Here is a 21,312-nt window from a genome sequence, read left to right as displayed (position 1 = left end):
TGCCAGCGCATTTCACACCTCATCTAGAGCCGTCTTTTGTCTCTTTACTAGTCCTATCACCATCTCGTCTCGTTTTGAATACCTCTTAATGTCTCTTCACTTCTCTTTTGTTCTTTCATCCCCATTTCCCAGCCCCCAAACTGGCCTTTTAATCTGTTTCATTTCCTGTGTTTTCTTAGTCCTGATGAAGGGTTTCGACCTGAAACATTGACTCTATTTCTCTCTCCACAGATGTTGCCTGGCCTGCTGAGTTTTTCCAGCATTTTCTGTTATTATTTCGGATTTCCAGCATTTTCTGTTGTTATTTCGGATTTCCAGCATCCGCAGTATTTTGCTATCGTCACCTGTGCCCAAACCCGGCTCACCCAGGCCCCACTTCCCCTCTCCCTGGTGCCCAGGCACCAGCACCACCCTCTGGATCAAAGGCCCCAATCTCCAACCTTCCAGTGCCCAAGCGCTGTCCCCTGAGCCTCTGGTGCCAAAGCCCTGATCTCCAGGCCTTGCTTCCCCGCTCTCCAGCACCCACGCCCCAGCCCTACGGGCCTCTGGTGTCCAGGTCCCATTCTCCCACCCTCCGGCCTCCCTCCGCTGCCCAGGCCCCATTCCCCGGCCATCCGACGCCCAGACCCTAATCTCCCGCTCCCCGGTGCACAGGCCCTATTCCCCGGCCCCATTCCCCGGCCATCCGACGCCCAGACCCTAATCTCCCGCTCCCCGGAGTACAGGCCCTATTCCCCGGCCTTTAGTGCCTAGGCCCCATTCCCCGGCCATCCGACGCCCAGACCCTAATCTCCCGCTCCCCGGAGCACAGGCCCTAATTCCCTGCGCCTTTGTTGTCCAGGCCCCGTTCCTCCGGCGAACGCCGCTCCACAGGTTTTGGTACATGTGGGGGTCGCAGTGACGTCATGCTGGGGGCGGGCGGCTCCCCTTGCTGGCGAGGCGGCCAATACGCGCAGGCGCGCTGGGGGCGGGCGGCTCCCCTTGCTGGGGAGGCGGCCAATACGCGCAGGCGCGCTGGGGGCGGGTGGCTCCCCTTGCTGGAGAGGCGGCCAATACGCGCAGGTGGCTCCCCTTGCTGGAGAGGCGGCCAATACGCGCAGGAGTAAGCAGGGCTGGTTCTAAAGGGCCGGAAACCGTTTGTAGGGGAGAAGCCATGGGGAAACGGGACAACCGAGTGGTGAGTACCGGCCGCGGGGACCCAAACCCCACCCAGCCTTGAGGTTTGGCCTTCTGGGGCCTAAAGCCGAACCTTGGATCAACTAACTGGAGCCGGCCTCCGCGCTTCATTACCACAGCCCGGTGAAGGGAGTGCTGACTGAGGGGTGCTGCGGCTGCCTAGGCCCGATGGGAGCCGCTCCCTGCTGGAGCTCGCCAGAGTAGTCAAGGGTAACGTGGGCCCTGTAAAGACAGATGCGGGCAATATTGTAAATAAGGAAATTGCAGACTTGTTGAATAATTACTTTGTGTCAGTCTGCAGCGCCAGGATTGTCCAATGAGGAGAGACTGAGTAGATTAGGCCTATGTTTCATAGTAGAGTATAGAAGAATGAGGTAATCTCATTGAAACATATAAAATTGTTAAGGGGGATTGACGGGGTAGATTCAGTGAGGATGTTTCCCCTGGCTGGGGGGGTCTAGAACGAGGGTCACAGTCTCAGGATACGGGGTAGGACATTTAAGACTGAGATGAGGAGAAGTTTCTTCACTCAGAGGCATTCTCTACCACAGAAGGCTGTGGAGGCCAAGTCACTGAATATATTTAAGAAGGAGATAGATAGATTTCTAGACGCAAAAGGCATCAAGGGGTATGGGGGGGGAGTGGGAATATGGTATTCAGATAAAGGATCAGCCATGATCATATTGAATGGCGGAGCAGGCTCGAAGGGCCGAATGGCCTACTCCTGCTCCTATTTTTCTATGTTCTATGGGTCACAGTCTCAGAATAAGGGGTCGGCCATTTAGGACTGAGATGAGAAATTTCTTTACTCAAAGGGTGGTGAATCTTTGGAATTCTCTACCCTAGAGGGCTGTGGATGCTCAGCCGTTGAGTATATTCAAGACAGAGATCGATAGATTTTTGTATATTAAGGGAATAAAGGGATATGAGGATATTGCGGGAAGGTGGAGTTGAGGTAGAAGATCTGATTGAATGGCAGAGCAGACTCAAAGGGCTGAATGGCCTACTCCTACTCCTATTTCTTATGTTCATATACTTGACATTCCAGGGAAACTAATAATGAATCAAGGACTGGAGCTCAATAAAGTTAACGTAAGCAAGAAAACTATTAGAAAAAATAATGGTACTAAAGATTGAACTTTTGAGGAAGTAACTAAAGTAGGAGACAGGGAAATGTCTATAGATGTAGTTTATATGGACTTCTGGAAGGCATTTTATAAGGTTCCATATAAGAGACTTAAAATTAAGCTCATGGAATTAAAGGCAAATTATTGACCTGGTTAGGAGATTGGTAAGTGGTAGAAGACAGAGAGTAGGGATAATGGGTATGGAGTCAAATTGTGAGGAAGTGACTAGTGGTGTCCCACAAGAATCTGTGCTGGGGCCTCAACTATTCACTATTAATGACTTGTATAACGCAATAGAGATTCATATATCCAAGTTTGCTGATGACAAAAAGATTGGTGGCATAGTGAGGAGTGTAGACTGGAGCATAAAATGACAGAGAATTTGATAGATTAAGTGAGTGGGCAAAACTGTGGCAGATGGATTTCAACGCAGTTAAGTGTGAGGTCATCCATTTTGGACCAAAAATGGATAGGTCCGAGTATTATTTAAATGGTGAAAAGCTAGAAACATTGGAGGTCCAAAGCGATGTGGGAGTCCATGTACACTTCACTAAAATGTAGTAGTTGGGTACAAAAAAATAATCAAAAAGGCTAATGGAATGTTAGCCTTTATAACTAGAGGGTTAGAATATATGATGCGCTATCAATTACTCATAAAAGACTGAGAGTTAAGAGAGTAACTAAAGGCTTTTATTAACAAAAGAATGAAGGTCTGCCTCGAGTGGTCGACCGGTCCAGAAATACAAAGGGCTGGGGAGCAGTCACCTTTATACTAGGACTTGTGGGAGGAGTCAGCCGAGGCATGTCCAGGCATGTACACAGTGGAATACAAACAGTGGTTTACCACATTCACCCCTTGTTTAAAATTGAGTCTGGCGGGGTGAAGTGTATTAAAAGTTAGTGTATTGGAGTCTCTCCGGAGGTCTTGTCTGCCGCTGTGATCGGCGTGGCGACGGCAGGGGTAGTGGAGCTTCCGGCGTCGAGTCCTGCGTGGGCTGTGGCACAGGCGTGTCGTCCTCGTAGATGTCGAGCGGGTCGCGGGGCCCAGGCCTGCCGTCTGCTGGGGCTGGATATCGGATCGTTGGGGGGGGGTGGTAGTGAGTAGTGGGTTACTGCGGCCCCCGAGGGTGCAAGGTCTCTTATGGAGACTGTGTCCTCCCGCCCGTCCGGGTAAGCAATGTAAGCATACTGGGGGTTGGCGTGGAGGAGGTCGACCCTCTCGACCAGGGGGTCTGTTTTATGGGTCCTCACGTGCCTTCTCAGTAGGACCGGCCCTGGGGACGTCAGCCATGGCGGTAGCGATGTCCCCGATGTGGACTTCCTTGGGAAGACAAACATTTTCTCATGAGGGGTGGCGTTAGTGGCAGTGCAGAGCAGTGACCGAATAGAGTGGAGCGCATCGGGGAGCACATCCTGCCAGCGGGAGGTTGGAAGGCCCCTAGACTTTAAGGCTAGCAGGGCGGCCTTCCAAACTGTCGCATTTTCTCTTTCCACCTGTCCGTTCCCCGGGGGGTTGTAACTGGTGGTCCTGCTTGTGGCAATACCCCTAGTTAGCAGGTACTGACGGAGTTCGTCGCTCATAAACGATGAGCTCCGGTCGCTATGGATATAGCTGGGGAAACCGAACAGGGTGAAGAGGTCGTTCAGACATTTAATGACCGTGGCACTGGTCATGTCCGGGCAGGGGATGGCGAATGGGAAATGGGAGTACTCATCAATAATATTGAGGAAGTACACATTGCGGTCGGAGGAGGGGAGAGGCCCTTTAAAATCAACGCTCAGGCGCTCGAAGGGGCGAGTGGCTTTTATCAGGTGGGCCCTGTCTGGTCTATAAAAGTGCGGTTTGCACTCAGCGCAGACTTGGCAGTTCCTGGTCATGGTCCTGACCTCCTCAATAGAGTAAGGCAGGTTGCGGGCCTTGATGAAGTGGAAGAACCTGGTGACCCCCGGGTGGCAGAGGTCATTGTGGAGGGCCCGCAGTCTATCGATCTGCGCGCTGGCGCAGGTGCCACGCGATAGCGCATCCGGGGGTTCATTGAGCTTCCCGGGCCGGTACTAGATCTCGTAATTGTAGGTGGAAAGTTCGATTCTCCACCTCAAGATCTTGTCATTTTTGATTTTGCCCCTCTGCTTGTTGTTAAACATGAAAGCAACGGAACGTTGGTCAGTGAGCAGGGTAAATCGTTTTCCGGCCAGGTAGTGCCTCCAATGACGCACAGCCTCCACAATCGCCTGGGCCTCCTTCTCAACAGCGGAGTGTCTGGTCTCCGGGCCTTGGAGGGTTCGTGAAAAGAAGGCCACGGGTCTCCCCGCCTGATTGAGGGTAGCGGCCAGGGCAAAGTCGGACGCGTCGCTTTCCACCTGGAAGGGGATGGATTCGTCCACTGCGTGCATGGTGGCTTTGGCAATGTCTTCCTTGATACGGTGGAAGGCTAAGCGGGCCTCTGCCGTCAAGGGAAAAGAGGTGGACTTGATCAGCGGATGGGCCTTGTCCGCATAGTAGGGGACCCACTGGGCATAATAGGAGAAAAACCCTAGGCACCTCTTCAGGGCCTTGAGGCAGTGGGGCAGTGGGAGTTCCATAAGGGGACGCATCCGGTCGGGGTCGGGGCCGATGACTCCGTGTTCCACAACACAGCCAAGGATGGCGAGGCGGAATATGCACTTCTCCTTGTTATATGTCAGGTTCAGGAGTTGGGCGGTGCGGAGGAATTTTTCGAGGTTTGCGTCATGGTCCTGCAAGTCACGGCCGCAGATGGTCACATTGTCCAGATATGGGAAAGTGGCCTGCAACGCATTTTGATCTACCATCCGGTCCATCTCCCTTTGGAAGACGGAGATCCCGTTGGTGACGCCAAAGGGAACCCTAAGGAAGTGGTAGAGGCGGCCGTTTGCCTCAAAGGCAGTATACTGGCGGTCCTCAGGGCGGATAGGGAGCTGGTGGTACGCTGATTTCAGGTCAATGGTCGAGAAGACGCGGTACTGCGCGATCTGGTTGACCATATCAGCTATGCGGGGGAGTGGGTAGGCGTCCAGCAGGGTGTAGCGATTTATTGTCTGGCTGTAGTCGATGACCAAGCGCTGCTTCTCGCCGGTCTTAGCGACCACAACCTGGGCTCGCCAGGGGATGGTGCTGCCCTCAATAATCCCTTCCTTCAGGAGCTGCTCCACTTCGGTTTTAATGAAAACCCTGTCCCCGGCACTGTATCGCCTGCTCTTTGTGGCGATGGGCTTACAGTCGGGGGTGAGGTTAGCAAACAGTGGGGGGGGGGGTGACTCTGAGTGTGGAGAGGTTGCACCTGGTGCGCGGCAGGCAATTTGGGAGCTGCTGGCTGCGGACTGTGAGTGGGGGTAGGGGTCCACCGTACGCCATCGTAACACTTTTAAGGTGGCACTGAAAATCTAACCCCAGCAGGACGGCAGCGCAGAGGTCGGGCAGGACCAGAAGTTTAAAATGATCGTACACGGTCCCGTCTACTACGAGTGTCACTACGCAGTAGCCGCCGATGTCCGCCGACTGGGACTCGGAGGCCATAGAAATCCGCTGGTGCGCAGGCAGGACTGGGAGAGAGCAACGCCGCACCGTGTCGGGGTGGATGAATCTCTCCGTGCTCCCAGAGTCAAAAAGGCAGATTGTATCGTGGCCATTTACCTTAATGTCCATTGTGGAACTGGCCAGCTGGTGCGGTCTCGCTTGGTCCAGTGTAACGGATGCCAGCGTAGGGGTCGGTGTGTCGCTGCGGGTATCAGATGAGGTGGTGTTGGGGGCCTGCTGCGTTCCGGCTGTCGTCCAAGATGGCGGCGTCCATGATCCCCGTGTGGCTGGAGGCGTCCAAAATGGCTGCTGTACCGGTGGTTCGCACATGGCCGGGGAGGCCCAAGATGGCGGCCCGCATGGCCCACACGCGGCGCTGCTGGGGTTTGGGGTGGCTTTGGCCCTGCAGACGTTAGTGTAGTGTCCCTTCTTCCCGCAGCCCGAGCAGATCGCATTTTTCGCCGGGCAGCGCACTCTGGGGTGTTTTGCCTGGCCACAGAAGTAGCATTTCTGGCCTTGGGGCACTGCTGTCTGGCCTTGGGACACTGCTGGGGTGTGGCTGGGGTGGCACGGCGCTATGAGGCGGTCCTACCGTGTCCCAGGCTGTCATTCCCCGCGGCGTCCACGGTGCAGAGGAGTAGGCATCCATGCCCCGGTAGGCTGCATCCAATGATAGTGCGAGTTCAGAGGCCTTGTTGAGGTCGAGGTCACTCTGCTCCAACAGTCGCTGTCGGGTGTAATTGGATCTGTGGCCCGCTACAAAAGCGTCCCGGATAAGTTCCTCTGTGTACACGGCGGCCTTTACATCCTTACAACCACAGGCCCGGCCAAGCACAGACAGTGCCTGAAGGTATTCCACGGTCGATTCCCCAGGTTGTTGTTTACGACTCCCCAGAAGGTGCCTGGCGTACACTTCGTTCACTGGGCGCGTGTACTGGTCCTTGAGGAGCTTGATAGCGTCCGCGTACGAGGTCGCGTCTTGGATGACCGAGTACACTCGGTGGTTCACTTTGGAGGTCAGGACATCCAGTTTGTCCTCGTCCGATTTGATTGCTGCGGAGGCGGTCAGGAATTTTTCTAAACACTTAAGCCAGTGAGTAAACTTGGTGGATGAGTCCGCCTCCCGATGATCTAAGTCCAGGCATGCTGGTGTGAGGATCTTCTCCATTATAAAAATTTTGTTAATAAAATTGATGCGCTATCAATTACTCATAAAAGACTGAGAGTTAAGAGAGTAACTAAAGGCTTTTATTAACAAAAGAATGAAGATCTGCCTCGAGTGGTCGACCGGTCCAGAAATACAAAGGGCTGGGGAGCAGTCACCTTTATACTAGGACTTGTGGGAGGAGTCAGCCGAGGCATGTCCAGGCATGTACACAGTGGAATACAAACAGTGGTTTACCACATTATAAAAGGGAGGAAGTTTTGCTACAGCTATACAAAGCCCTGGTTAGACCACATCTGGAGTACTGTGTACCGTTCTGGGTCCGGCAGCTTAGAAAGGATACATTGGCCTTGGAAGGAGTGCAGCGCACATTCACCAGAATGTTACTAGGGCTGCACGGGTTAGATTATGAGGCGAGATTACATAAACTAGGTTTGTATTCCCTGGCATATAGAAGGTTAAGGGGTGATATTTAAGATTTTGAAAGGAATTGATAGGGTAAGAACGAAACTTTTTCTGCTGGTGCGGGGGAGTCCAGGACAAGGGGACATAACCTTAAAATCAGCGACAGACCATTCAGGAGAAAAGTTGTGGTAGAAGTGTGGAACACACTCCCACAAAAAGCAGTAGATGCTAGCCCAATTAAATGTTTATATCCGAGATTGATAGATTTTTGTTAGCCAAGGGTATTAAGGAGCTAAGGCGGCTGGATTGAGTTAGGACACAGATCACCCACGATCTCATTGAATGACCGAATAGGCTCGAGGGGCTGAATGGCCTACTCCTGTTCCTATGTGTCCAGGCTGATTGAGTCTAGCTGTGTTTTTTTCATTCTCAAAAAACAAAATACTGTGGATTCTGGGAATCTGAAACACTTGTGTGATCGGCAGGTCAGGCAGCGCTTGTGGCGAAAACTGGAGGATATCACAGGTGAAGAGCATTGAAAAAGGAACAGAGCAAGGGAAGGCTCCCACCCCCTGGCTGGCTGGCCTGCTGTCCCCCATTCAGCCCCTTTTTAAAATGTTGCTCATCAGTAATATCTTTCCATTCTGATGAAGTCTCCACATCAGAAATGTCAACCTGTGTTCTTTGGGCAGATGCTGCCCGACCTGCTGAGAGTTTCCATTGTTTTCCGGTTTTGTTGTGTTTTTATTACATGGGGTTCTCACTGGATGTGGGTGACCTTTTTCACAATTCTGTCCATTATAGTGAAAACTTTAAACCAAGACCTTGGTGACACTGATGGGTTTAGAATTAGTTGAAGTTGCTCAAATCTTAGTGAGTGACTGTGGAGCAAAGCCACTGGGCAGGCTATATATTTCAAAAGAGCAAATATAAGCACATTCATTTTGAAGTTCAAGTTTAGATGAGTAATCAGCAACACCCTGTTTCATAGCTTTGTATTGAAATCTGTGATGTGGGTGATTTGGTTTCTTTTTTTAATTTGTTCTCTGGATCTGGGCGATGCCGGCAAGCAATGTTCCCTCTAAGGTGCGGGGCTGCACAGCAATCTGTAAGGTTCTGCACACTGAAATGCACAGGTTGTGCACAACAGTGAGCTGGAGCGGGGGTGAGGATGGCAAGGAGGTGATTTGGGGAGAGGGGGGTGGGCGCTGACTGGTGTACTGTGTTGGAGGCAGCTACAGGAGGATGAGACGCCAGGGCAGGGAGAGAGAGCGTGACATGGATACAGGCATTGCACAGGCCCACAGCCGCCGCCACCGTCGCCTCCTCATCTGCTACAAATAACACCGTCAGTTCGGCCTGACTGACAACGACAAGTCACTAATATCCACTATGGAGGCAGTTAGCATTTCATTTTTTGGTGGTGGGTAAATGTTTTTTTTTGCTTCTTCCCCCATCCCTTTTTTAAAATACAACATTAGGATCGGGTCAGTATGTTTACAGTGAGGATGGTCACTGCTGATTACTACATGTCAATGGATCTGGATGTTTTTCTGAATTCAGAGAGAATGAGGTTACCAGGGTCCCTGTAAAAAAGACCTTTTATTTAAAAAAAATTAAAACAGTACAATAATTGGTAGAAGAATTAGAGAGGAGCTGAGAATTTTTTTTACCCAGAGGGTGTTGGGGTCTGGAACACGCTGCCTGAAAATGTGGTAGAGTCGCATTTTAAAAGTACTTGGATATGCACTTGAAGTGCTGTATCCTTCAAGGTTAGGGACCAAGAGCTGGAAAGTGGGATTAGGCTGGATAGCTCTTTTTTGGCTGGCACAGACACGATGGGCCAAATGGCCTCCTTCTGTGCTGTAAATTTCTATGATTCGATTGATTTCCTTTTTTGGCCCCAAAAAAGGTGGGGCAGCGGAAAGAGATTTGTATAAAATCCAAAATTTAAATAATAAAACATTGTACATTTAAAAACCAAGTGCATGCCAGATTATGAGAGTTTAATTTCACTGTTTGGTGAGATGAATGGATTTTTAAGGTTGTTTATGATCGAAGCCCAGATTTTCAAAGTGTGTATCCTCCCCGCTCTTTCTCATTTCATCTACTCTCCTGAAAGTGTGAGTTCTTGTGTCAGGAAAGAGGAGCTAACAGTCCAGGTGTGAGACGTGTGAGTGGAGGTAGACTGGAACGTGTGTGAATAGAGGTAGAATGGGACCAGTGAGCGGAGAGTTGGAATGTGGCAGCGGGCGGAGAGTTGGAATGGGGCAGGGGGTGGAGAGCGGAGAGTTGGAATGGGGCAGCGAGCGGAGAGTTGGAATGGGGCAGCGAGCGGAGAGTTGGAATGCGGCAGCGAGCGGAGAGTTGGAATGGGGCAGCGAGTGGAGATTGGAATGGGGCAGCGAGCGGAGAGTTGGAATGGGGCAGCGAGCGGAGAGTTGGAATGGGGCAGGGGGCGGAGAGTTGGAATGGGGCAGGGGGCGGAGAGTTGGAATGGGGCGGAGAGTTGGAATGGGGCAGCGAGCGGAGAGTTGGAATGGGGCGGAGAGTTGGAATGGGGCGGAGAGTTGGAATGGGGCGGAGAGTTGGAATGGGGCAGCGAGCGGAGAGTTGGAATGGGGCAGCGGGCGGAGAGTTGGAATGGGGCAGCGAGCGGAGAGTTGGAATGGGGCAGCGAGCGGAGAGTTGGAATGGGGCAGCGGGCGGAGAGTTGGAATGGGGCAGCGGGCGGAGAGTTGGAATGGGGCAGCGAGCGGAGAGTTGGAATGGGGCAGCGAGCAGAGAGTTGGAATGGGGCAGCGAGCAGAGAGTTGGAATGGGGCAGCGAGCGGAGAGTTGGAATGAGGCAGGGAGCGGAGAGTTGGAATGAGGCAGGGAGCGGAGAGTTGGAATGGGGCAGCGAGCGGAGAGTTGGAATGGGGCAGCGAGCGGAGAGTTGGAATGGGGCAGCGAGCGGAGAGTTGGAATGGGGCAGCGGGCGGAGAGTTCGAATGGGGCAGCGGGCGGAGAGTTGGGATGGGACCAGCGAGCGGAGAGTTGGAATGGGGCAGCGAGCGGAGAGTTGGAATGGGGCAGCGGGCGGAGAGTTGGAATGGGGCAGCGAGCGGAGAGTTGGAATGGGGCAGCGAGCGGAGAGTTGGAATGGGGCAGAGAGCGGAGAGTTGGAATGGGGCAGCGGGCGGAGAGTTGGAAGGGGGCAGCGAGCGGAGAGTTGGAATGGGACCAGCGGGCAGAGAGTTGGAATGGGGCACAGAGCGGAGAGTTGGAATGGGGCAGCGGGCGGAGAGTTGGAATGGGGCAGCGGGCGGAGAGTTGGAATGGGGCAGCGGGCGGAGAGTTGGAATGGGGCAGCGAGCGGAGAGTTGGAATGGGACCAGTGAGCGTAGAGTTGGAATGGGGCAGCGGGCGGAGAGGCAGTGAGCGGAGAGTTGGGATGGGACCAGCGAGCAGAGAGTTTGAATGAGGCAGGGAGCGGAGAGTTGGAATGGGGCAGCGAGCGGAGAGTTGGAATGGGGCAGGGGGCGGAGAGTTGGAATGGGGCAGCGAGCGGAGAGTTGGAATGGGGCAGCGGGCGGAGAGTTGGAATGGGGCAGCGAGCGGAGAGTTGGAATGGGACCAGTGAGCGTAGAGTTGGAATGGGGCAGTGAGCGGAGAGTTGGAATGGGGAAGCGGGCGCAGAGTTGGAATGGGGCAGCGAGCGGAGAGTTGGAATGGGGCAGCGAGCGTAGAGTTGGAATGGGGCAGCGAGCGTAGAGTTGGAATGGGGCAGTGAGCGGAGAGTTGGAATGGGGCAGCGAGCGGAGAGTTGGAATGGGACCAGTGAGCGGACAGTTGGAATGGGGCAGCGAGCGGAGAGTTGGAATGGGGCAGCGAGCGGAGAGTTGGAATGGGAGCAGTGAGCTGAGAGTTGGAATGGGGCAGTGAGCGGAGAGTTGGAATGGGGCAGCGAGCGGAGAGTTGGAATGGGGCAGCGAGCGGAGAGTTGGAATGGGGCAGCGAGCGGAGAGTTGGAATGGGGCAGCGAGCGGAGAGTTGGATTGGGGCAGCGAGCGTAGAGTTGGAATGGGGCAGCGAGCGGAGAGTTGGAATGGGGCAGCGAGCGGAGAGTTGGAATGGGGCAGCGAGCGGAGAGTTGGAATGGGACCAGTGAGCGGAGAGTTGGAATGGGGCAGCGAGCGGAGAGTTGGAATGGGGCAGTGAGTTGGAATGGGGCAGCGGGCGGAGAGTTGGAATGGGGCAGCGAGCGGAGAGTTGGAATGGGGCAGCGAGCGGAGAGTTGGAATGGGGCAGCGGGCGGAGAGTTGGAATGGGGCAGCGGGCGGAGAGTTGGAATGGGGCAGCGGGCGGAGAGTTGGAATGGGGCAGCGAGCGGAGAGTTGAAATGGGGCAGCGAGCGGAGAGTTGGAATGGGGCAGCGAGCGGAGAGTTGGAATGGGGCAGCGAGCGGAGAGTTGGAATGGGGACCAGCGGGCGGAGAGTTGGAATGGGGCAGCGAGCGGAGAGTTGGAATGGGGCAGCGAGCGGAGAGTTGGAATGGGGCAGCGAGCGGAGAGTTGGAATGGGGCAGCGAGCGGAGAGTTGGAATGGGGCAGCGAGCGGAGAGTTGGAATGGGACCAGCGAGCGGAGAGTTGGAATGGGGCAGCGAGCGGAGAGTTGGAATGGGGATAGCGGGCGGAGAGTTGGAATGGGGCAGCGGGCGGAGAGTTGGAATGGGGCAGCGGGCGGAGAGTTGGAATGGGGCAGCGAGCGGAGAGTTGGAATGGGGCTGCGAGCGGAGAGTTGGAATGGGGCTGCGAGCGGAGAGTTGGAATGGGGCTGCGAGCGGAGAGTTGGGATGGGGCAGCGAGCGGAGAGTTGGAATGGGGCAGGGGGCGGAGAGTTGGAATGGGGCAGGGGGCGGAGAGTTGGAATGGGGCAGCGAGCGGAGAGTTGGAATGGGGCAGCGGGCGGAGAGTTGGAATGGGGCAGCGGGCGGAGAGTTGGAATGGGGCAGCGGGCGGAGAGTTGGAATGGGGCAGCGGGCGGAGAGTTGGAATGGGGCAACGGGCGGAGAGTTGGAATGGGGCGGAGAGTTGGAATGGGGCAGAGAGCGGAGAGTTGGAATGGGGCAGCGAGTTGGAATGGGGAAGCGGGCGGAGAGTTGGAATGGGGCGGAGAGTTGGAATGGGGCAGCGAGCGGAGAGTTGGAATGGGGCAGAGAGCGGAGAGTTGGAATGGGGCAGCGAGCGGAGAGTTGGAATGGGGCGGAGAGTTGGAATGGGGCAGCGGGCGGAGAGTTGGAATGGGGCAGCGGGCGGAGAGTTGGAACGGAGCAGCGGGCGGAGAGTTGGAATGGGGCAGCGAGCGGAGAGTTGGAATGAGGCAGGGAGCGGAGAGTTGGAATGGGACCAGCGAGCGGAGAGTTGGAATGGGGCAGCGGGCGGAGAGTTGGAATGGGGCGGAGAGCGGAGAGTTGGAATGGGGCAGCGGGCGGAGAGTTGGAATGGGGCAGCGAGCGGAGAGTTGGAATGGGGCAGCGAGCGGAGAGTTGGAATGGGGCAGCGAGCGGAGAGTTGGAATGAGGCAGGGAGCGGAGAGTTGGAATGGGACCAGCGAGCGGAGAGTTGGAATGGGGCAGCGAGCGGAGAGTTGGAATGGGACCAGCGAGCGGAGAGTTGGAATGGGACCAGCGAGCGGAGAGTTGGAATGGGGCAGCGAGCGGAGAGTTGGAATGGGGCAGCGGGCGGAGAGTTGGAATGGGGCAGCGGGCGGAGAGTTGGAATGGAGCAGCGGGCGGAGAGTTGGAATGGGGCAGCGAGCGGAGAGTTGGGAATGGGGCAGCGGGCGGAGAGTTGGAATGGGGCAGCGGGCGGAGAGTTGGAATGGGGCAGCGAGCGGAGAGTTGAAATGGGGCAGCGAGCGGAGAGTTGGAATGGGGCAGCGAGCGGAGAGTTGGAATGGGGCGGAGAGTTGGAATGGGGACCAGCGGGCGGAGAGTTGGAATGGGGCAGCGAGCGGAGAGTTGGAATGGGGCAGCGAGCGGAGAGTTGGAATGGGGCAGCGAGCGGAGAGTTGGAATGGGGCAGCGAGCGGAGAGTTGGAATGGGGCAGCGAGCGGAGAGTTGGAATGGGACCAGCGAGCGGAGAGTTGGAATGGGGCAGCGAGCGGAGAGTTGGAATGGGGATAGCGGGCGGAGAGTTGGAATGGGGCAGCGGGCGGAGAGTTGGAATGGGGCAGCGGGCGGAGAGTTGGAATGGGGCAGCGGGCGGAGAGTTGGAATGGGGCAGCGGGCGGAGAGTTGGAATGGGGCAGCGGGCGGAGAGTTGGAATGGGGCAGCGGGCGGAGAGTTGGAATGGGGCAGCGGGCGGAGAGTTGGAATGGGGCAGCGGGCGGAGAGTTGGAATGGGGCAGCGGGCGGAGAGTTGGAATGGGGCAGCGGGCGGAGAGTTGGAATGGGGCAGCGGGCGGAGAGTTGGAATGGGGCAGTGAGTTGGAATGGGGCAGCGAGCGGAGAGTTGGAATGGGGCAGCGGGCGGAGAGTTGGAATGGGGCAGCGAGCGGAGAGTTGGAATGGGGCAGCGGGCGGAGAGTTGGAATGGGGCAGCGAGCGGAGAGTTGGACTGGGACCAGTGAGCGTAGAGTTGGAATGGGGCAGCGGGCGGAGAGGCAGTGAGCGCAGAGTTGGGATGGGACCAGCGAGCGGAGAGTTGGAATGGGGCAGCGGGCGGAGAGTTGGGATGGGACCAGCGAGCGGAGAGTTGGAATGAGGCAGGGAGCGGAGAGTTGGAATGGGGCAGCGAGCGGAGAGTTGGAATGGGGCAGGGCGCGGAGAGTTGGAATGGGGCAGCGAGCGGAGAGTTGGAATGGGGCAGCGGGCGGAGAGTTGGAATGGGGCAGCGAGCGGAGAGTTGGAATGGGACCAGTGAGCGGAGAGTTGGAATGGGGCGGAGAGTTGGAATGGGGCAGCGAGCGGAGAGTTGGAATGGGGCAGCGAACGGAGAGTTGGAATGGGGCGGCGAGCGGAGAGTTGGAATGGGGCGGAGAGTTGGAATGGGGCAGCGGGTGGAGAGTTGGAATGGGGCAGCGGGCGGAGAGTTGGAATGGGGCAGCGAGCGGAGAGTTGGAATGGGGCAGCGAGCGGAGAGTTGGAATGGGACCAGTGAGCGGAGAGTTGGAATGGGGCAGCGGGCGGAGAGTTGGAATGGGGCAGAGAGTTGGAATGGGGCGGAGAGTTGGAATGGGGCAGCGGGCGGAGAGTTGGAACGGGGCAGCGAGCGGAGAGTTGGAACGGGGCAGCGAGCGGAGAGTTGGAACGGGGCAGCGAGCGGAGAGTTGGAACGGGGCAGCGAGCGGAGAGTTGGAATGGGTCGGAGAGTTGGAATGGGGCAGTGAGCGGAGAGTTGGAATGGGGCAGCGAGCGGAGAGTTGGAATGGGGCAGCGAGCGGAGAGTTGGAATGAGGCAGGGAGCGGAGAGTTGGAATGGGACCAGCGAGCGGAGAGTTGGAATGGGGCAGCGAGCGGAGAGTTGGAATGGGGCAGCGGGCGGAGAGTTGGAATGGGGCAGCGGGCGGAGAGTTGGAATGGGGCAGCGGGCGGAGAGTTGGAATGGGGCAGCGGGCGGAGAGTTGGAATGGGGCAGCGGGCGGAGAGTTGGAATGGGACCAGCGAGCGGAGAGTTGGAATGGGGCAGCGAGCGGAGAGTTGGAATGGGGCAGCGAGCGGAGAGTTGGAATGGGGCAGCGGGCGGAGAGTTGGAATGGGGACCAGCGGGCGGAGAGTTGGAATGGGGCAGCGAGCGGAGAGTTGGAATGGGGCAGCGAGCGGAGAGTTGGAATGGGGACCAGCGGGCGGAGAGTTGGAATGGGGCGGAGAGTTGGAATGGGGACCAGCGGGCGGAGAGTTGGAATGGGGCAGCGAGCGGAGAGTTGGAATGGGGCAGCGAGCGGAGAGTTGGAATGGGGCGGAGAGTTGGAATGGGGCAGCGAGCGGAGAGTTGGAATGGGGCAGTGAGTTGGAATGGGGCAGCGGGCGGAGAGGCAGTGAGCGGAGAGTTGGAATGGGGCAGCGAGCGGAGAGTTGGAATGGGGCAGCGGGCGGAGAGTTGGGATGGGACCAGCGAGCGGAGAGTTGGAATGGGGCAGCGAGCGGAGAGTTGGAATGGGGCAGTGAGCGGAGAGTTGGAATGGGGCAGCGAGCGGAGAGTTGGAATGGGACCAGTGAGAGTAGAGTTGGAATGGGGCAGCGAGCGGAGAGTTGGAATGGGGCGGAGAGTTGGAATGGGGCAGCGAGCGGAGAGTTCGAATGGGGCAGAGAGCGGAGAGTTGGAATGGGGCAGCGGGCGGAGAGTTGGAATGGGGCAGCGAGCCGAGAGTTGGAACGGGGCAGCGAGCGGAGAGTTGGAACGGGGCAGCGAGCGGAGAGTTGGAATGGGGCGGAGAGTTGGAATGGGGCAGAGAGCGGAGAGTTGGAATGGGGCAGAGAGCGGAGAGTTGGAATGGGGCAGCGAGCGGAGAGTTGGAATGGGGCAGCGAGCGGAGAGTTGGAATGGGGCAGCGAGCGGAGAGTTGGAATGAGGCAGGGTGCGGAGAGTTGGAATGGGACCAGCGAGCGGAGAGTTGGAATGGGGCAGCGAGCGGAGAGTTGGAATGAGGCAGGGTGCGGAGAGTTGGAATGGGACCAGCGAGCGGAGAGTTGGAATGGGGCAGCGGGCGGAGAGTTGGAATGGGGCAGCGGGCGGAGAGTTGGAATGGGGCAGCGGGCGGAGAGTTGGAATGGGGCAGCGGGCGGAGAGTTGGAATGGGGCAGCGGGCGGAGAGTTGGAATGGGGCAGCGGGCGGAGAGTTGGAATGGGGCAGCGGGCGGAGAGTTGGAATGGGGCAGCGGGCGGAGAGTTGGAATGGGGCAGCGGGCGGAGAGTTGGAATGGGGCAGCGGGCGGAGAGTTGGAATGGGGCAGCGGGCGGAGAGTTGGAATGGGGCAGCGGGCGGAGAGTTGGAATGGGGCAGCGGGCGGAGAGTTGGAATGGGGCAGCGGGCGGAGAGTTGGAATGGGGCAGCGGGCGGAGAGTTGGAATGGGGCAGCGGGCGGAGAGTTGGAATGGGGCAGCGGGCGGAGAGTTGGAATGGGGCAGCGGGCGGAGAGTTGGAATGGGACCAGCGAGCGGAGAGTTGGAATGGGGCAGCGAGCGGAGAGTTGGAATGGGGCAGCGAGCGGAGAGTTGGAATGGGGCAGCGAGCGTAGAGTTGGAATGGGACCAGCGGGCGGAGAGTTGGAATGGGGCAGCGAGCGGAGAGTTGGAATGGGCAGCGAGCGGAGAGTTGGAATGGGGCAGCGAGCGGAGAGTTGGAATGGGACGAGCGAGCGGAGAGTTGGAATGGGGATAGCGGGCGGAGAGTTGGAATGGGGCGGAGAGTTGGAATGGGGCAGCGAGCGGAGAGTTGGAATGGGGCAGTGAGTTGGAATGGGGCAGCGGGCGGAGAGGCAGTGAGCGGAGAGTTGGAATGGGGCAGCGAGCGGAGAGTTGGAATGGGGCAGCGGGCGGAGAGTTGGGATGGGACCAGCGAGCGGAGAGTTGGAATGGGGCAGCGAGCGGAGAGTTGGAATGGGGCAGGGGGCGGAGAGTTGGAATGGGGCAGCGAGCGGAGAGTTGGAATGGGACCAGTGAGCGTAGAGTTGGAATGGGGCAGTGAGCGGAGAGTTGGAATGGGGCAGCGAGCGGAGAGTTGGAATGGGACCAGTGAGAGTAGAGTTGGAATGGGGCAGCGAGCGGAGAGTTGGAATGGGGCGGAGAGTTGGAATGGGGCAGCGAGCGGAGAGTTCGAATGGGGCAGAGAGCGGAGAGTTGGAATGGGGCAGCGGGCGGAGAGTTGGAATGGGGCAGCGAGCCGAGAGTTGGAACGGGGCAGCGAGCGGAGAGTTGGAACGGGGCAGCGAGCGGAGAGTTGGAATGGGGCGGAGAGTTGGAATGGGGCAGAGAGCGGAGAGTTGGAATGGGGCAGAGAGCGGAGAGTTGGAATGGGGCAGCGAGCGGAGAGTTGGAATGGGGCAGCGAGCGGAGAGTTGGAATGGGGCAGCGAGCGGAGAGTTGGAATGAGGCAGGGTGCGGAGAGTTGGAATGGGACCAGCGAGCGGAGAGTTGGAATGGGGCAGCGAGCGGAGAGTTGGAATGAGGCAGGGTGCGGAGAGTTGGAATGGGACCAGCGAGCGGAGAGTTGGAATGGGGCAGCGGGCGGAGAGTTGGAATGGGGCAGCGGGCGGAGAGTTGGAATGGGGCAGCGGGCGGAGAGTTGGAATGGGGCAGCGGGCGGAGAGTTGGAATGGGGCAGCGGGCGGAGAGTTGGAATGGGGCAGCGGGCGGAGAGTTGGAATGGGGCAGCGGGCGGAGAGTTGGAATGGGGCAGCGGGCGGAGAGTTGGAATGGGGCAGCGGGCGGAGAGTTGGAATGGGGCAGCGGGCGGAGAGTTGGAATGGGGCAGCGGGCGGAGAGTTGGAATGGGGCAGCGGGCGGAGAGTTGGAATGGGGCAGCGGGCGGAGAGTTGGAATGGGGCAGCGGGCGGAGAGTTGGAATGGGGCAGCGGGCGGAGAGTTGGAATGGGGCAGCGGGCGGAGAGTTGGAATGGGACCAGTGAGCGGAGAGTTGGAATGGGGCAGCGAGCGGAGAGTTGGAATGGGGCAGCGAGCGGAGAGTTGGAATGGGGCAGCGAGCGTAGAGTTGGAATGGGACCAGCGGGCGGAGAGTTGGAATGGGGCAGCGAGCGGAGAGTTGGAATGGGCAGCGAGCGGAGAGTTGGAATGGGGCAGCGAGCGGAGAGTTGGAATGGGACGAGCGAGCGGAGAGTTGGAATGGGGATAGCGGGCGGAGAGTTGGAATGGGGCAGCGGGCGGGAGAGTTGGAATGGGGCAGCGAGCGGAGAGTTGGAATGGGGCAGCGGGCGGAGAGTTGGAATGGGGCAGCGGGCGGGAGAGTTGGAATGGGGCAGCGAGCGGAGAGTTGGAATGGGGCAGCGGGCGGAGAGTTGGAATGGGGCAGCGGGCGGAGAGTTGGAATGGGGCAGCGGGCGGAGAGTTGGAATGGGGCAGCGGGCGGAGAGTTGGAATGGGGCAGCGGGCGGAGAGTTGGAATGGGGCAGCGGGCCGAGAGTTGGAATGGGGCAGCGGGCGGAGAGTTGGAATGGGGCAGCGATGGAGAGTTGGAATGGGGCAGTGAGTTGGAATGGGGCAGCGAGCGGAGAGTTGGAATGGGGCAGCGAGCGGAGAGTTGGAATGGGGCAGCGGGCGGAGAGTTGGAATGGGGCAGCTAGCGGAGAGTTGGAATGGGGCAGCGGGCGGAGAGTTGGAATGGGGCAGCGAGCGGAGAGTTGGAATGGGACCAGTGAGGGTAGAGTTGCAATGGGGCAGCGGGCGGAGAGTTGGGATGGGACCAGCGGGCGGAGAGTTGGGATGGGACCAGCGAGCGGAGAGTTGGAATGAGGCAGGGAGCGGAGAGTTGGAATGGGGCAGGGGGCGGAGAGTTGGAATGGGGCAGGGGGCGGAGAGTTGGAATGGGGCAGCGAGCGGAGAGTTGGAATGGGGCAGCGGGCGGAGAGTTGGAATGGGGCAGCGAGCGGAGAGTTGGAATGGGACCAGTGAGCGTAGAGTTGGAATGGGGCAGTGAGCGGAGAGTTGGAATGGGGCCAGTGAGCGTAGAGTTGGAATGGGGCAGCGAGCGGAGAGTTGGAATGGGGCAGCGAGCGGAGAGTTGGAATGGGACCAGTGAGCGGAGAGTTGGAATGGGGTGGAGAGTTGGAATGGGGCAGAGAGCGGAGAGTTGGAATGGGGCAGCGGGCGGAGAGTTGGAATGGGGCAGCGAGCGGAGAGTTGGAATGGGGCAGCGAGCGGAGAGTTGGAATGAGGCAGGGAGCGGAGAGTTGGAATGGGACCAGCGAGCGGAGAGTTGGAATGGGGCAGCGAGCGGAGAGTTGGAATGGGACCAGCGAGCGGAGAGTTGGAATGGGGCAGCGGGCGGAGAGTTGGAATGGGGCAGCGGGCGGAGAGTTGGAATGGGGCAGCGGGCGGAGAGTTGGAATGGGGCAGCGAGCGGAGAGTTGGAATGGGGTAGCGAGCGGAGAGTTGGAATGGGACCAGCGAGCGGAGAGTTGGAATGGGGCAGCGAGCGGAGAGTTGGAATGGGGATAGCGGGCGGAGAGTTGGAATGGGGCAGTGGGCGGAGAGTTGGAATGGGGCAGCGGGCGGAGAGTTGGAATGGGGCAGCGGGCGGAGAGTTGGAATGGGGCAGCGGGCGGAGAGTTGGAATGGGGCAGCGGGCGGAGAGTTGGAATGGGGCAGCGGGCGGAGAGTTGGAATGGGGCAGCGGGCGGAGAGTTGGAATGGGGCAGCGGGCGGAGAGTTGGAATGGGGCAGCGGGCGGAGAGTTGGAATGGGGCAGCGGGCGGAGAGTTGGAATGGGGCAGCGGGCGGAGAGTTGGAATGGGGCAGCGGGCGGAGAGTTGGAATGGGGCAGTGAGTTGGAATGGGGCAGCGAGCGGAGAGTTGGAATGGGGCAGCGAGCGGAGAGGTGGAATGGGGCAGCGGGCGGAGAGTTGGAATGGGGCAGCGAGCGGAGAGTTGGAATGGGGCAGCGAGCGGAGAGTTGGACTGGGACCAGTGAGCGTAGAGTTGGAATGGGGCAGCGGGCGGAGAGGCAGTGAGCGCAGAGTTGGGATGGGACCAGCGAGCGGAGAGTTGGAATGGGGCAGCGGGCGGAGAGTTGGGATGGGACCAGCGAACGGAGAGTTGGAATGAGGCAGGGAGCGGAGAGTTGGAATGGGGCAGCGAGCGGAGAGTTGGAATGGGGCAGGGCGCGGAGAGTTGGAATGGGGCAGCGGGCGGAGAGTTGGAATGGTACCAATGAGCGGAGAGTTGGAATGGGGCAGCGAGCGGAGAGTTGGAATGGGGCAGCGAACGGAGAGTTGGAATGGGGCAGCGAGCGGAGAGTTGGAATGGGGCGGAGAGTTGGAATGGGGCAGCGGGTGGAGAGTTGGAATGGGGCAGCGGGCGGAGAGTTGGAATGGGGCAGCGAGCGGAGAGTTGGAATGGGGCAGCGAGCGGAGAGTTGGAATGGGACCAGTGAGCGTAGAGTTGGAATGGGGCAGCGAGCGGAGAGTTGGAATGGGGCAGCGAACGGAGAGTTGGAATGGGGCAGCGAGCGGAGAGTTGGAATGGGGCGGAGAGTTGGAATGGGGCAGCGGGTGGAGAGTTGGAATGGGGCAGCGGGCGGAGAGTTGGAATGGGGCAGCGAGTGGAGAGTTGGAATGGGGCAGCGAGCGGAGAGTTGGAATGGGACCAGTGAGCGGAGAGTTGGAATGGGGCAGCGGGCGGAGAGTTGGAATGGGGCAGAGAGTTGGAATGGGGCAGCGGGCGGAGAGTTGGAACGGAGCAGCGAGCGGAGAGTTGGAACGGGGCAGCGAGCGGAGAGTTGGAACGGGGCAGCGAGCGGAGAGTTGGAACGGGGCAGCGAGCGGAGAGTTGGAACGGGGCAGCGAGCGGAGAGTTGGAACGGGGCAGCGAGCGGAGAGTTGGAACGGGGCAGCGAGCGGAGAGTTGGAATGAGGCAGGGAGCGGAGAGTTGGAATGGGACCAGCGAGCGGAGAGTTGGGATGGGGCAGCGAGCGGAGAGTTGGAATGGGGCAGCGAGCGGAGAGTTGGAATGGGGCAGCGGGCGGAGAGTTGGAATGGGGCAGCGGGCGGAGAGTTGGAATGGGACCAGCGAGCGGAGAGTTGGAATGGGGCAGCGAGCGGAGAGTTGGAATGGGGCAGCGAGCGGAGAGTTGGAATGGGGCAGCGAGCGGAGAGTTGGAATGGGGCAGCGGGCGGAGAGTTGGAATGGGGCAGCGAGCGGAGAGTTGGAATGGGGCGGAGAGTTGGAATGGGGACCAGCGG

General features: G+C 58.5%; 1 protein-coding gene across 1 annotated transcript in view; it reads left to right on the top strand.

Annotated features, from left to right (window-relative positions):
• Positions 1-1,001: 1,001 nt before the first annotated feature.
• The window catches only part of fam133b (family with sequence similarity 133 member B), a 155,610-nt gene continuing 135,299 nt past the window's right edge, over positions 1,002-21,312 (top strand). The window contains exon 1 of the mRNA XM_085988506.1: positions 1,002-1,177. Within this exon, the coding sequence (XP_085844632.1) occupies positions 1,154-1,177 (24 nt within the window). The 5' untranslated portion in view covers positions 1,002-1,153. The remainder of the gene's footprint in view (positions 1,178-21,312) is intronic.

The sequence above is a fragment of the Somniosus microcephalus genome, chromosome 5, assembly GCF_052327205.1.
Source record: "Somniosus microcephalus isolate GS21.2 chromosome 5, FLI_Smic_1.0, whole genome shotgun sequence".
Lineage (NCBI taxonomy): Eukaryota > Metazoa > Chordata > Chondrichthyes > Squaliformes > Somniosidae > Somniosus > Somniosus microcephalus.
Note: the sequence above shows the minus strand (reverse complement) of the source record. Positions and strands in the feature narration are given on the sequence as shown.